At 41.9% G+C, this 14,964-nt stretch overlaps 1 protein-coding gene across 1 annotated transcript in view; it reads right to left on the bottom strand.

The window, feature by feature from the left end:
* Nucleotides 1-14,964, bottom strand: part of LNPEP (leucyl and cystinyl aminopeptidase) — a 215,028-nt gene that overhangs the window by 39,111 nt on the left and 160,953 nt on the right. The window contains exons 14-17 of the mRNA XM_029572844.1: nucleotides 11,818-12,001; nucleotides 10,166-10,322; nucleotides 7,264-7,445; nucleotides 4,465-4,626 (exon numbers count right to left, since the gene is read on the bottom strand). Of these exons, the coding sequence (XP_029428704.1) occupies nucleotides 4,465-4,626; nucleotides 7,264-7,445; nucleotides 10,166-10,322; nucleotides 11,818-12,001 (685 nt within the window). The remainder of the gene's footprint in view (nucleotides 1-4,464; nucleotides 4,627-7,263; nucleotides 7,446-10,165; nucleotides 10,323-11,817; nucleotides 12,002-14,964) is intronic.

Consider the following 14,964-nt stretch of genomic DNA (forward strand, 5'->3'; position numbering starts at 1 on the left):
CGCCCGCATACCCAGAGCGGAGACCTCGAAAACCCGCTTAAGGAAAACTTCCAACTTACGATCCTGTGTGTCCGCAACGCCGCACCTCCCGTCACTGGGATAGTCGTCCTCTTCGTGACCGCCGACACTGCGGAGTCCACCTTTGGGACCTTGATGAGGTCCAGAAAATCTTCGGGGAGCGGGTACGGCTTTTCCATAGCCCGGCTGCTCTTCAGGGAGGCCTCCGGGGTGTCCCATTCCCTGGTGAGAAGTTGTAAAAACGAGTCATGAATGGGAAAAGCCCGAGCCCTGAGCCGGAGTGCCGCCAGGACAGGATCTCCCTTCCTTGAAGAAGTGACGACAGCGGGAGCTACTGGGGCAGGCGGGTCTGGTGGCGGGTCCAAATCTAATTCTTGGATGATCTGCGGGATGAGGTCGTCCAGCTCTTCCCTCTGGAAGAGGCGTAGGGTACGCGGATCATCCCCCTCCTGCGTCCCGTCCCCTTGTCCCCCATCCGGGAGGTCAAGTCCATGTCCCGCTGGGTCTGGCACCGCCCCCACTGCCGCGGGCGTGGATCGGACCCGGGTAGGAAGGCGGGAGGCCCCCACTCCAGGAGGGTCGGGGGGGGCCGGCGTCGAGGGCGACATCCGAGGGATCTTAGGAGGGAGGGGTCCCACAGGTGCTTCCAGCCCCTGCAGATAAGCGGTATGCATGAGCAGGATAAACTCCGGAGAGAACCCCGGCCTGCTCGGGTGCGCTTCGGGGGCGGCGTGGTTCCTGCTCCCTGGCTCTGAGTGCTTGGTTCCTGCACCAAAATCGGGGGAACACCCCTGCTGGTAGAGTCGTCCAGGGATCCGTTCTCCCTCGTGGCCTGCGCCTCAGGGCGCTCAGAATGTAAAATGGCCGCCGTTCCCGCCAAAAATGGCGGAGTGGCCGGCCCGCGCCGCCCGGGCAAAAAAGAGAAATCAGTCAGGGACTGTGAGGTACCTTCCCCCCCGGGGAGGCATCGTGCACAGATGCCCTCCCGGGAAATCCGGGACCCCGGGTCTCCGCAGGCCGCACAGCGGGACGGCCGCGGCATCGGGATCGCTGTAGGAGAAAAGAAAAAGCCACGGGGGGGGGCCACGCGCACAAAAGCGCCGCTGCGGGGGGGCCCGGTCGGCCCGCACTGCCCGCTGTCCGAAAATAGAGGAGGGTGCCGCGGGGGGGCCTTCCCGGCCACACGACCCGCCCCAGCCATCTTTCCCTAAATGGCTCAGCAGCCCATGAGGAGCTGTAAAATGGCCGCGGGTGAGGGAGTAAAGAGCGAAGAGGCCGGCTCCACCGGCTTTCGCGGGCTGAGCTGTGAAGGAAAAAACTACAAAGGAAAAACAAACTTACCCCTGGCTGCAACGAGAAATAAACAGCAAGGCCGCAGAGAAGAGACAAGGAAGATAAGCCACTCCCCAGAAGTTGAAAGAACTCTGCCTTTTTTTTTTTTTTTTTTTTTTTTTTTTTTAAACTTAATACAAACTTGATCCAAACTTGATCCACAGAAAAAGACAACAACAAGCCATAATCAAGCTAGAAAGTGAAGAAAAAGGAAAAGGAGGGGAAGCCTGATTCCCCTACTCGCATCTGCTGGAGTCAGAAGATACTGAACTCCTGCAGAGGGGGTAGTAGTATATATGGATACGCCCCCTCAAAGCTTGTGCTGACTCCATCTGCTGGATTGGGGACATAACCCACTGTCTGGACTGATCCAGGTACGTACAGGGAACGAGGGATACTCCTTGCAGGGATGGACAACTAGGCATCCAGAGGGGAACCCATAAGAGTTGCCCTGGAACCTAGTCAAATCCCCCCTTCCTGAAGGGACAGGAAAGCAAAAGAAATCGAGGCCCCCGATCCCAAAACTCTCCAGTTGAGACACAATCGCTGATCACTGAGGTTCAGAAGTGACCAATCTGCTACTGGCAGCTACCCCCAGATGGGGAAGACCACCATGGTAATCAACTAAGGGGCCCCAGCAAAAAATGATCTTCTGGGTAAAATCGTGGAAACTGTTATAAAGAATAAAACACAAAACATTTAGATAGACATGGTTTGATGGGACACAGCATGGATTTACGCAAGGGAAGTCTTGCCTCACAAATCTCCTACTTTTTTTTTTTTGAAGGGGTGAATAAACATGTGGACAAAGGTGAACCAGTAGATGTGGTGTATTTGGATTTTCAGAAGACTTTCGACAAAGTCCCGCATGAGAGGCTTCTAAGAGAACTAAAAAGTCATGGGATAGGAGGTGATGTCCTTTTGTGGATTACAAGTTGGTTAAAAGACAGGAAACAGAGTAGGATTAAATGGTCAATTTTCTCAGTGGAAAAGGGTAAACAGTGGAGTGCCTCAGGGATCTGTACTTTTCAATATATTTATAAATGATCTGGAAAGGAATAAGACAAGGGATAATTTTGTATTATCTGCGACTTTGATAAACTTCCCTTTTCCAGATCACTTATAAATATATTAAAAAGCACCAGTTTCAGTAAAGATCCCTGAGGTACTCCATTGTTTACCTTTCTCCACTAAGAAAACTGACCATTTAATCCTACTTTCTGTTCCTGATCTTTTAGCCAGTTTGCAATCCACAAAAGGACATTGCCTCTTATCCCATCACTTTTTAATTTTCTAAGGAGTCTCATGGGGGACTTTGTCAAATGCCTTCGGAAAATCCAAATACACAATCTACTGGCTCACCTTTATCCACATGTTTGGTAACCCCTTCAAAAAATGTAGCAGATTTGTGAAGCAAGATTTTCCTTGGATAAATTCATGCTGGCTGTGTCCCATTAAACTATATCTATGTGTTCTGTGATTTTGTTCTTTAAAATACTTTCTACAATTTTTCCCGGCACTGAAGTCAGGCTCTCCACCAATAGTTTCCCCAATCACTCCTGGAACCCTTTTAAAATATTGAGGTTACATTGGCCACCTTCCAGTCTTTAGGTACAATGGATGATTTTAGTGATAGGTTACAAATTATTAGTAATAGATCTAAAATTTCATTTTTTAGTTCTTTCAGAACCCTGGGGTGCATACCACCTGATCCAGGTGATTTGCTATTCTTCAGTTTGTCAATCTGGCCTACCACAACTTCCAAGTTCACTGTAATTTGGTTCAATTTATTTGATTCATCATCCTTGAAAACCATTTCAAGAAGAGGTATCTCCCCAACATTCTCATTAGTAAACATCGGACCAAAGAATTTGTTTAGTCTTTCCATGATGACCTAATCTTCCTTAAATGCACCTTTAACCCCTCAGTCATCTAACTGTCCAACCGACTCCCTCACAGGCTTCCTGTTTCGGATATACTTTAAAAAGTTTTTATTATGAGTTTTTGCTTCTACAGTCAGCTTTTGTTTTTAAATTCTCTCTTAGCCTGTCTTATCAATGTTTTATATTTAACTTGCCAATGCTTATACTTTTTCCTATATTCTTCAAATGGATCCTTCTTCCAATTTTTGAAGGAAGTTCTTTTGACTAAAATAGCCTCTCATTTAACCATGCTGTTAGTCACATTTTTAATGTGAGAAATACATCTGGACTGTGCTTCTAAAATTGTATTTTTAAATAATGCCCACACCTGTTGTACACTCAACCTTTATAGCAGCACCAATTTTTTCTATTTTTCTCATTTTATTAAAGTCTCCCTTTTGAAAGTTTAGTGCTAGAGCTGTAGATTTACTTATTATCCCTCCTTCCAGTCCTTAAGTCAAATTTGATCATGTTATGATCACTATTGCTAAGTGGCCGAATCACTGTTACCTCTTGTACCAAATCCTGCACTCCACTAAGAATTAGATCTAAAATGGCTCCCTCTCTTGTTGGTTCCTTAACTAATTGTTCCATGAAAGTATTTTATTCCATCCAAGAATTTTACCTCTCTAGCATGACCTATTACATTTACCCACTCAATATTGGGGTACTGAAATCTCCCAATATTGTTTTATCAAATTTTTTGGCTTTCCTAATTTCTCTTAGCTTTTCATTGTCTGTCTGATCATTTTAGCCCTGTGGACGGTAGTATACCCCTATCACTATACTCTTCAACACACATGGATTTCTACCGTGCATTTAGTCTCCTGCACGATCTTTATCCTGTTGGACTCTATGCCATCGTGAATATAAAGTGCCACCCCCTCCACCAAGTTGATCCACCCTGTCACTGCGATATAATTTGTTCATTGGTATAGCACTGTTCCACTGGTTATCCTCCTTCCACCAGGTCTCAGATTTCAATTATATCTACCTCTCATTCAGTGCTATACATTCTAACTCTCCCATCTTACTTCTTAGACTTCTAGCATTAGCTTACAGACATTTCAAAGTATGTTTTTTGTTTTGTATTAAACAACCTGCTTACCAGCTGACAGGGATCATTTGGAATCTTAACTCAGGTGGATATTTATCCCACTGGAATTTCTATAAACACACCCAAAGTTCGTACCAGATTAGTTTATTAGCCTTCTCTGTGCTGGCTAGAGCTTCAAGAATTTTGTTCTTTTCTGCTTCAAGCAATGAAGAATTATACTTTGTTAACAAGAATTCCCAGCCTTCCATGGTTTTTGCACCAGCTGTAAATACGATCTTCATCACATCCGTAGGCAGTCTTTAAACAAGAAAAGAAATATGAATGAGAACAATGTTGAAACAAAATCGTACACAGGTTTTTTGATATATACACAATCCATCAAGAAAGACTTCACTATGGCATAAATGGATTTCAACAAGGGAACCAATTTCTCACACAGTGAAAGATCAAAATCTACTTCAGGAATATAAACTTAAAAGGGCATTTCTCCCCAACTGGGCAAAAACTTCAGTGCTACTTTTGAAAGAAAAGATATCCATTTTAAACCAGCACCTACAGCTATCTAAATGGAAAAAGACATTCAACAAAGGATTCACACATTCACGCTCCTCTATTATTGCTGAATAAATGATTCAATGCAAAATCAATGTGAAGACCGATGCTACATTGGTGAAACAAAGAAATTAAGGATAAGTCTTCCCAAAAATAACATACAAAAGAAAAGAACAAAGCGACATCTCAATAGGTATCCCCTTGTTGCTAATTTTCTATGTATAAAAAAAAAAAAAGAGTGAAAATGTGGTCCTTCCTCATATCAAAAGGACTGATGGGGCCTTAAGAGAATAACCATCTCTACTTTAGTCATTTTTGTTAGTCTTCCAAGGTGAAAGGCTCCACATTAACTCCTGTGTATAAAAAAAAATAAAAAATAGCTAATACAATGTTCCATGAATGTCTTAATAGTATTAAATGTTATGCTCATAAACCCTTTTCTTTACTAGTTTGTGATTTGTCACATACATTTACTCTTCTCTTGGTTTTAGGACCATACTTCTAGAATGGATAAATACAGAGCTTTACAACGCAAAATGCAAGGACTTATCTTTTGTCCAATGTGAGAAATTGACTTCCACTATTTAGACTATAAAGGAAAGACAGGGTGTGAGAATATAGCAAGACATGACCTGATGTAAGAGCTGCGGATTTCTCTCTTCATTTGTTACCTTTAGTTTAGGTCATTCATCATTTTCTACAACTGCACAACAAAATACATGCTCATCTATAAGAGCTAGCAATAGGGGAATATCCCCCTTTTATTTGTATTTATATGCCACCAATATCATGGCCTAAGGCAATATTTCACAATACACTGGGCCTGATTTTAAAAAGCATTTACATACTTAAAATTGGGATTTATATATGTAAATGCACTTCACCTGTGTAAATGGGCTTTTGAAAATTGCTACAATATAGGCTATTGTATTGTCCATAGGATATTCACTTGTAAGTGCACTTTATGCTTGTAAATGGCTTTTGAAAATTGCTATGATAGTGTTACAATACCTGAATATTTATCATATCATGTAATTTATACCCATGGATAACACTCTTATTGTATAATGTGCTCAATCACCACTTCAAAACTTTAATATATATACCTGTTTTAAGAGCTACTTGCATGCACTAAGATTTGGAAATTCATTTGAGATCAGAGTGATCCAGTTTCTTTTTCTTTCCATATCATTTATCAGGGCACCTGTTTGAATTTTTTTGTTAGCCCTTTTTTGTTTACCTATTGGTTAAACAAACACCACACCCTAAGCATCACGGCAGCAGGAAAGCTCAGATAATATATTTCTATTTACTTGCCTGGTCATTGGACATTTTCACACACTTCTCAAACAAAATTTGTAAGTGGGATTTAGTTTATATTCTGTCATATGACAATATAATTGTAATATGATACAGACCTTCAGATACCTGAAAGGTTTTAATGATGCACAACTGTCAAATCCTTCCCGTTGGAAAGAAATCAATAGAACTAAGGGTCATGAAATGAAACTCCAGGAAGGACAACTCAGAACCAATGTAAAGAAACATTTCTTCACGGAGAGGGTGAATACCTGGAATGCCCTTCTTGAAGAGATAGTGAAGACGAAAACAGTGAAGAAATTCAAATGGGCATGAGATAAACACTGTGGATCCCTAAAGACCAGAGGTTGAAAATAAAGAAGAGAGTGCATGGGGGTAACTTGCTGGTGTGGCAGTTGCTACACTTAACAAATAAGCCTTGATACTGTTAATGCAATTCAATCATTGCTCTCTAATTTAACTGCAGTGGGAAAGGGGGAATTTGATTCTGACAACAAAAAATGAAGGCCTCTACTTTTACGGTTTGGGGAACAAATAAACATGGGAGTAACTTGCTGATGCAGCGCTTAATACCCTTAATCACGAAGCCTGATACCTTTGATTCAACTCCAATATTGCTCTCTGCCTCCACGGCAATGGTTAAGGGAAATTGGATTCAAACAGCATCTAACGAGGGCCCTGACTTTTACAGTCTGGGAAACTGGTAAGCATGGGGGTAACCTGCACCGTGCAGCAGATAATGGCATAAGCTTGCTGGGCAGACTGGGTGGATCATTTGGTCCTCTTCTGCCATCATTTCTATGTTTCTATGTAAATTATGTTCATTTTACATATAAAATGGAATGCAAAATGGATGAGAAGACTTGACTGCACTGTGTCCATTAAAAACTAGTGGTATTGTCCTCCCACCACCACTTACATCCCTGCTTAAAAAGAGCTTTGCACCATACCTGCTAACAGGAAGAAGTGTTCTTCCATACTATAATCACCTTAAAAGTTATCTTTTTATCTACCCAAAGTAACCATAAAATGGTGGATTAATGTGGTCTTTTCATGCTTTACCTAGATCCGTCTTGATTCTTCCACTCTTCAAATAGCTTACTGGCTTTTGTTGTACAGCTTTCAACATCATGAGAACAGGCAAAACCCAGAAGGACAGATCGGCGTTCCTGCTCCGAAAGGGTTCCCTCATCAGTCCAAGTCTGATTACTGATCATTTTGTTCAGCAACTTTAATATATGTTGCTAGAAAGGTAATAGAGAGGCACTAGTATTACGCTATAAGTTATAGCACAACTATTAACTTTTCTGGACTGGCCAATTTCACACAAAGCTGTAAACCTGAACGTGTATGTTACACAAGATTTGCACATTCCTGTCACCGAGCTAACAATATTTTTAGTGTTCAGTTTTCAAAACATCTGTATTCCTAAAATCTTTGAGCTACAAATATATGTGATCTATTCATTCAACTCCTAACCTTTCACTACAACTTAGTTTTTCTCTTAGACTTCGGTTTTTCTGGGGAAACAAAAACATGTGTGCTCTTTAATATGGCAGCCAACGTGCCAATCAGAGCTCCATTTTTCAAACAGGGTGGCTAATAAATGGCCCATAGGATAAACTTGACTCTTACCTGCTTATTCCTTTAGGGGTGGTCTACAACTAACCTGGAGCATAGGGGTACAATGCTACCTGCTGGTTCATCACATGAGTCCCAGATGATTCTTCCAAACTTAAAGTGGGCCGAGGTGCCACTTGCCACAGCCTGCACTAAACTGACCCTACAGCCTCAATCCACAATCACAGGCACCTTTCCCACTGCTGCAGCTGTGGCATCCTCCAAGGCATTCAAACAGCATAGTGGCTCAGATTCAGGCCTGAAACCTCAGCCACACTATCCTTTTAACAAATGCCATCAATCCAGCTCACTCTCGCTTCCAGCAAAGTGCCCCAATCTGCACCATAGCACTGGAACAGGCTCATCACAAATACGCATCCCGATACCTGCACACCAGTAGACCAAAGCTGAAACTGAGGCAGAGAGGTGACAGGGCAGGATCCTGAGGATAGTGAAGCATGATGGGAGTTTGAGGGCTCCTCACCCCCCCCCCCCTTGATCTGATGAACCAGCAGTTTGTGCTGTTCCCCTGTGATAGACGCTGGTAGAGATGCTACAAGCAAGCGTTGGCATTATTCTGAAATATCAGCCTTATTTATAGCTTGATTTACAAATTGCTCTTTACAATAACCCAGAGTGATTTACAACATCCAACCTTAAAACAATAAAGTTACAACATAGTTTTAATGAGTTTACGATGTTGACATTAAGATCCCGTTACAGAACTACATCTATAATAGACCAATAACCTGAAGAATATCAGTACTTCATCCACCCTTAAATATTAGGAGGGCAATTCATTAACATGATTTAGAGTAAAGGAGTAGTTAGAGCAGCAGGCAAGCCAGGGTTCAAATCCCACTTGTCCCACTGATGCGCCTTGTGACCTTGGACCTAAGGGCCTGATTTACTATGAAGTTTACCCTATTCTGTGTCTATGGGGAAAAACTGCATAGTAAATCAGGCAATTAGATTAGAAACCGTCTGGGACAGCGAAATTCCTGCTGTACCTCAATTGTAATCCACCTTGAGCACCGGCTACTTAAAGCTGAATAATTAAATGTAAAATCCAAATCTTCACAGGTAAAAAGTATTTTACCTGCACAAATTGTCCACCCTTAATGCAACTACAAGTCAGGTGCGTTGCTCCACAATGCATTTCTTAGCCACAATAAATGTTTGCTTAAGAATTATGCAATGACAGCAAGACAAAACGTACTGTAGACCAGCCCCAGCTTGGCCCTAATCCCGCGCTCCCTTTTCAAAGAGGCATGCAATTGAGAGTCATGAGATAGTCTTGATACCACATTATTTACTTTGCATTCTATTTTACCCTCTCCAAGCTCTTGTCCTTAGCTTTATGCTTTCACTTCTAATCTAGATCCTTCTCCGAGATTGGGCTATACCACTCTTGTTTGTAACCAAGCTGACCAAAAATACACTTGTTATTCATGTACTTGCCTGTGGCTGGAGGAGCGGGTGGCTGGCAAAAAGCTATGGAGTTAGAGTTTGGCACTGGAGGTCTCATATACCTCCCAAAACAGGGCTTCCCAAACCTATCCTGGGGACCCCACGGCCAGTTGGGTTTTCAGGATATCCACAATGAGGAGGTATGGGATACATTTGTAATTCAATATGCAAATTTATCTCATGCCTATTCATTGTGGATATCCTGAAAACCTGACTGGCTGTGGGGTCCCCTAGGACAGGTTTGGGAAACCCTGACCTAAAGGGTCTCTCTCCCACCATAATCTGCTCTGGGCCAGATACTTGCTGCTGAGATTGAAGGGCAGGAGTCATATTCTCTGAGGCTCATCCAAAGTCTCTCCACATTTGGTCTACAAGAGCTATAAAAGTGGTTGGCATTTCCATTCTCTTTGAGCTCAAGAGTAGCCCTGGAAGCATTCCCAGGTGGTCAAAAAGGTACAAAACTAGAATGGAGGTTTTTCAAAGATCTATCAGGTCCCTGTCCGTACACATTGATTCCCTCAGAGAAATCATGCTGGCTAAAAATCTGAGGGAAAGAACACCCTGGACATCGACTTACAGTTTTCAGTTTTACTCCCCACCACTTGAAAAGGAGCAGCGCTATCATTACAATTGTGCTTCAATCTGGACTTTAAAAAAAAAAAAGACTTAAAAAATAAAAAACCCTCTGAAAGAAAATAGTCTAGTGTCTGTAGAGCATTACATGATATCTCACAACACACGGATACCCCAAGGGATTCTTGCCTATAAAGGAATTTGATTTGTCTTTGACCAGGTGATCTAAGGTTTAGAAGTAAAATACAACAGTGTTTCATAACCATAAACTTGGAAAAAGGTTTTGAAGAATCAGGCATACCTGTAGTTTCCCAGCAAGCAACTGCATTCCTCGCTTTTCTAAGAGACCATGAATTAGATCCAACTGGAATAAAGCTTCCACAATGGGAGCGGTGCTGGTTTCATTCACAAGATAGTCGATCAGAGCAAAGGCAGTCTTCAGTTGCACCTTTCCTATGCTAACAGGTCGAGAAACACACAGACATGAAGCAGAACCCACCAAAGACCTTCTAGACAAAACAGGATTTGAAAAGCTATACATTTTCGTATGGTATAGCTTAAACAAACAAGAAAAACCCCATGCCATACAATATTGAGGTGAAAAAAGTAATTTAATCTCATGATAGTCCTCACCCATTGGTTAATTCTGACAGGTGTTATAATTTCCTTTGTCAGAAATGAACAACAGTCCCAAGGTTAAACAGCCAATGACAAGTAAGAATGAACATTCTAAGCAGAAATACCTTTTATTTATATCAGAAGACAGACTTGACGCATGCTTCAATCCATCATAGTGCAACCAAGATTTTAAAATGTCAAACAAGAAATATCCAGCTGAGACTATAACACTATACTAAATGCTTTCAGCCTTTCCCATGTTTCCTTTTCAGCCTATCAGGCTGCAGTCCACAGCACAAGATGCATGCCTGCCATCTGCTGGAGACAGAGAATACTGGCAGCTGATGTCAGCACAGATGTTTATAAGGAGTGACATTAGCAAGCCTGTTGAGCTCTGTCTCCATTTGCTGGTTAGCATGCACAATCAATTTGTCTGGACTGGTCTGACTGGATAAAGAAGAACTACAATTAGTCTGGCAAATAAAGATGATTTGAAAAAAAAGATTACAGAAGCCTATTAATCGGTCAAATGCATTGAATAACTTAATTACTATGCATTTCGGGCTGGCCCTCTTTCCCTTCTTCTATTTAAGCCCTTCCCCCTTTCAGAGTACTTCTTCAGTGCCTCCAGATGGAGGCACCAAAATGAAATGAAAGCTAGGCTCCTTCCGGGGCCACTAAGGCTGACTTAACTGAAGCCAGGCACCTAATGGGCCTGGCTCAAAGAAATAAAAATGAACCTATCCTTCTGGGCTGCAGGAGGATGCAGGTTCCTTTTTTTTCTCTGCAATTTTCAAATGGTAAGTAGCAAGAACAAAATAAAGGGCGGGGGTTTGTAATCTGGCAAGGAAGGCTTTGGGGCTGCGGCTGGCAAAAGCCGAGTCTGGTGTGCAAATAACGAACAGAATTATGGGAGCAGGTGCCACAGCAGCAGAATGCCACCGCTGGTCGTAGTGCCAACAACCAGTCAGAGCACATAGTTTGCGGTAACTGACTTTTCTCTGTCCAATACAATATTAGCATTACTCATGATTACTTCCCCTCCCCCCACCTCAACTCTTGGCTAACTAAAATGCCGCCATTCCCACAGGAGTTGTGAAAAGACACCAATATTAGCACTGAAATTATCAGTATCATCTTAATGGCATCTAACTTTTTTTTTCTTCCATTCAATGAGCTGGCAGTGTCTTTGTTTTCCTTCATGAAAAAATATGAACCTTCTTCTCCCACATCAGGAAGTGAAGGTGGCCTTTACGCTAAGAGTGGAGAAAAAAAAACAACCCAACAAATGAAGCACTTTTCACAGTGGTTTGCTAATAAGAATCAATGCATTACCCTGCGAGTACAAAGATGTTGTTAATAAGGCCGGCACGGTCTCTGTCGCACAGGGTATTGTGATTTACGTGTAATAGTTTAATCAAGGCCTCCCAGTCGTCATCACCATAGTTCACCATATAGTACCCATTCATGTCCACATTGAACTTAACCCATTCCACTTCATCCTGAAATGCAATGGTATCTATGGAGAGAAAGACGAAAGCAAAACGTGACTGTGTCTTAATTCAGCAAGGGAACATTTTAAAAAAAGAGACAGCTGTAATGTACAAAATTACAAGCTTATCCAAAGGGAAGGCTTGACATTCATAGTTAAGCACCTATGCACATTCAATTGTACATATTCATAAACAGTACCATAATCAAGATATATATAGCCCCAATTTCTGAAGACTGGAAGGTGGCCGATGTGATGCTGATTTTTAAAAAGTGGTCCGGGTTGATATGGGAAACCGGAGACTGGTGAGCCTGATGTTGGTGCCTGGCAAAATCACTGCTCAAACAGTCAGACGTGGCTTAATGTAGAAGAGTCAACATGGTTTTAAGCAAGGGGGAAGTCTTGTCTTACCAAGGTTTTAATGATCCATGGTCGTCAAGAAACCTTTTCCATTGGAAACAATTTAGTAGAACTAGGGGTCACAATTTGAAACTCCAGGAAGGAAGACTTAAAACCAATGTCAGGAAATATTTCTTCACTGAGAGGGTGGTGGATGCCTGGAACGCCCTTCCGGAGGAAGTGAAGACTAAAACTGTGAAGGATTTCAAAGGGGAATGGGATAAACACTGTGGATCCCTAAAGGCTAGAGGATGGGAATAAATAAAAAAAAAAGTTAAACTGGCACGGAGCGGCAGTTACTACCCTTAAGAGAAACATGGGGGTAACCTGCACGGAGCGGCAGTTACTACCCTTAAGAGAAACATGGGGGTAACCTGCACGGAGCGGCAGTTACTACCTTGGGAAGTTTGCTGGGCAGACTGGATGGACCATTTTGGTCTTTTTCTGCTGTCATTACTATGTTACAATCTTTTAGAATTTTTTGAAGGTGTAAACATGTAGATAAAGGGGAGCTGGTTGATATGGTGTATTTAGATTTACATAAGGCATCTGATAAAGACCCCAGGAAATTATAAAGTCATGGATAGGAAGCAGAATTCTATTGTGCATTGGTAACTGGTGAAAAAGCAGGAAAGAGGGTAGGACTCAAAATGGTCAGTTTTCCAAATGGATAACAGTATTTAAAATATTTTTATAATGCTTATCTACAATACTAAGCAGTTTACAATAAAACATTCATTAAAATGTTAAACACAAAACATAACACTAAAATCTTAAAATCAAAAGATAAAAAAGAAATATTTAAAATGATCACCTATCAAGATTAACACAAATGCTTAGCCCCCAATATATCAAGATAGATAGATAACTTAGTAATTTGAAAAAAATTAGGTTTAACCACCTTCCTAAAATGTAAAAAATGGTAAATTTTTTATGTTTCCAACTAAAATGTTCCATAGTTTGGCTCCTTGAACACAAAACAGGCGCTCAAGAATCATCAAGCCTTATCTGCTTGAATGATGGGTCACAAATTTTGACCCTCTGATCACAAGGTTCTCACAGGTTAAGCACTGAAAGCTGGAGAAGCAAGGCCTTCCATGCCCTTGAATACTAAAGTTACAATTTTGAATTTGATACGCCACTCAATTGGTAACCAATGAAGTTTGAAAATTATCAGGGTTATGCTTCTGCACAGAGATGCCTGTGATTATCTGAGCAGCTCAATTTGCATACCGACTATACAGATGCAGGCAACTTTCCTCTATTATAGATGGATATTCTCAAATAGTAAAAGCTAGAAATCTGCTTGTCAGGGGGTGTGTGTGTGTGTGTTTACTGAGGGTCTCACACAATAACTTCATGCACAATGGTAGAAACAATAGTTTCGAGTAATAAGGAAAAGGAGACTTCCTTAAGTTACCATGAAGGTCTGATTCTCCTTTCAACAATGTGTTCCAAAGGACAAAAACTGTTTATGAACCAGACTGCTCAATTTAACTAAGATACTCTTCCACAGTAACTCAAGATGGAAAAACCTCCAGTATTTTCTGTTTATACCTCTAATAATAATTGGAATGAAGGACTTCATACAGATATTTTATAACAAATCTTTTTTATATTTATTATAACAAAACATTTTGATCATCATAACTGACTCTGGCTATATCTGAAGGTGACAGAAGCACAGATACAGCTTTTTCTTTGAAGCCTGGGAGTTGAAAGAAGCTCACATTGCTTGTGCTAATTGGATCAGGATCTGAGCTCTACATATAGGTCACCAGAGCTAAGGAAAAATCTGCCTTTATTGGAGGTGGTGAAGTACAACAGGTACATTTTCTGGCTGAATTCAACTGTAGAGACCTTACTTTGAAGGGGGCTATATATATATAAATATATATTTGGGTTTGTTTTTTTATTAAGCTTTTTTTTCTTTTATTTTTTGAAAAATTGATTTTTTGCATTGCTTTTTTTTTTTGTTTTCTTGGACATATTTTCTACATCACTTTAGAAAGAGTAAAACGGAAGGAGCTCCTGTTGCTGTTACCAGACAGATCAAAATCACAGAGCATATAGAAAGACATGGTTTAAAAGAACACACAGGCCTATCCTGTAAAGTGCGGCCGCGTTTACCCTGCTCCTAAGCCGCTTTTAACTCACGTTTCGGCCGCGTTAGCCCTTCCTGCGATCCCGAATCCCCTTTAACCTACTCCTACCGCGTCCTAAATTCCCCGGGCAACCCCTTCCGCCCGCGGCATGTATATTGCATGCAAACGAGCGAATTAGCGCGATATTGCATGCAAACGAGCGAATTAGCTATTCCCCTAGCATCCCGTAACCCGCGCCCCGACTATCGCTACCTTTCCCTGCCGTTTTGTCGCGCGTTTAACCTGCAAACTTACCGCCTTCCCTGACCCAGGCGGTAGAGGCATGTAAGGGTAGGTGGCAAGCTTTCCCCCAGCCCCCACTCACCTGCCCCGGCCGCGATCATGGGTGCCGGTCTCCGTGGCAGCCCCAGTCCTCTCCCCTCCTCCCGAAGCCAAAAAAAAAAAAAAAGCGAAAAAAACGTTGCAGCCCCCCTCCGATGTCCGGAG

The sequence above is a fragment of the Rhinatrema bivittatum genome, chromosome 1, assembly GCF_901001135.1.
Source record: "Rhinatrema bivittatum chromosome 1, aRhiBiv1.1, whole genome shotgun sequence".
NCBI lineage: Eukaryota > Metazoa > Chordata > Amphibia > Gymnophiona > Rhinatrematidae > Rhinatrema > Rhinatrema bivittatum.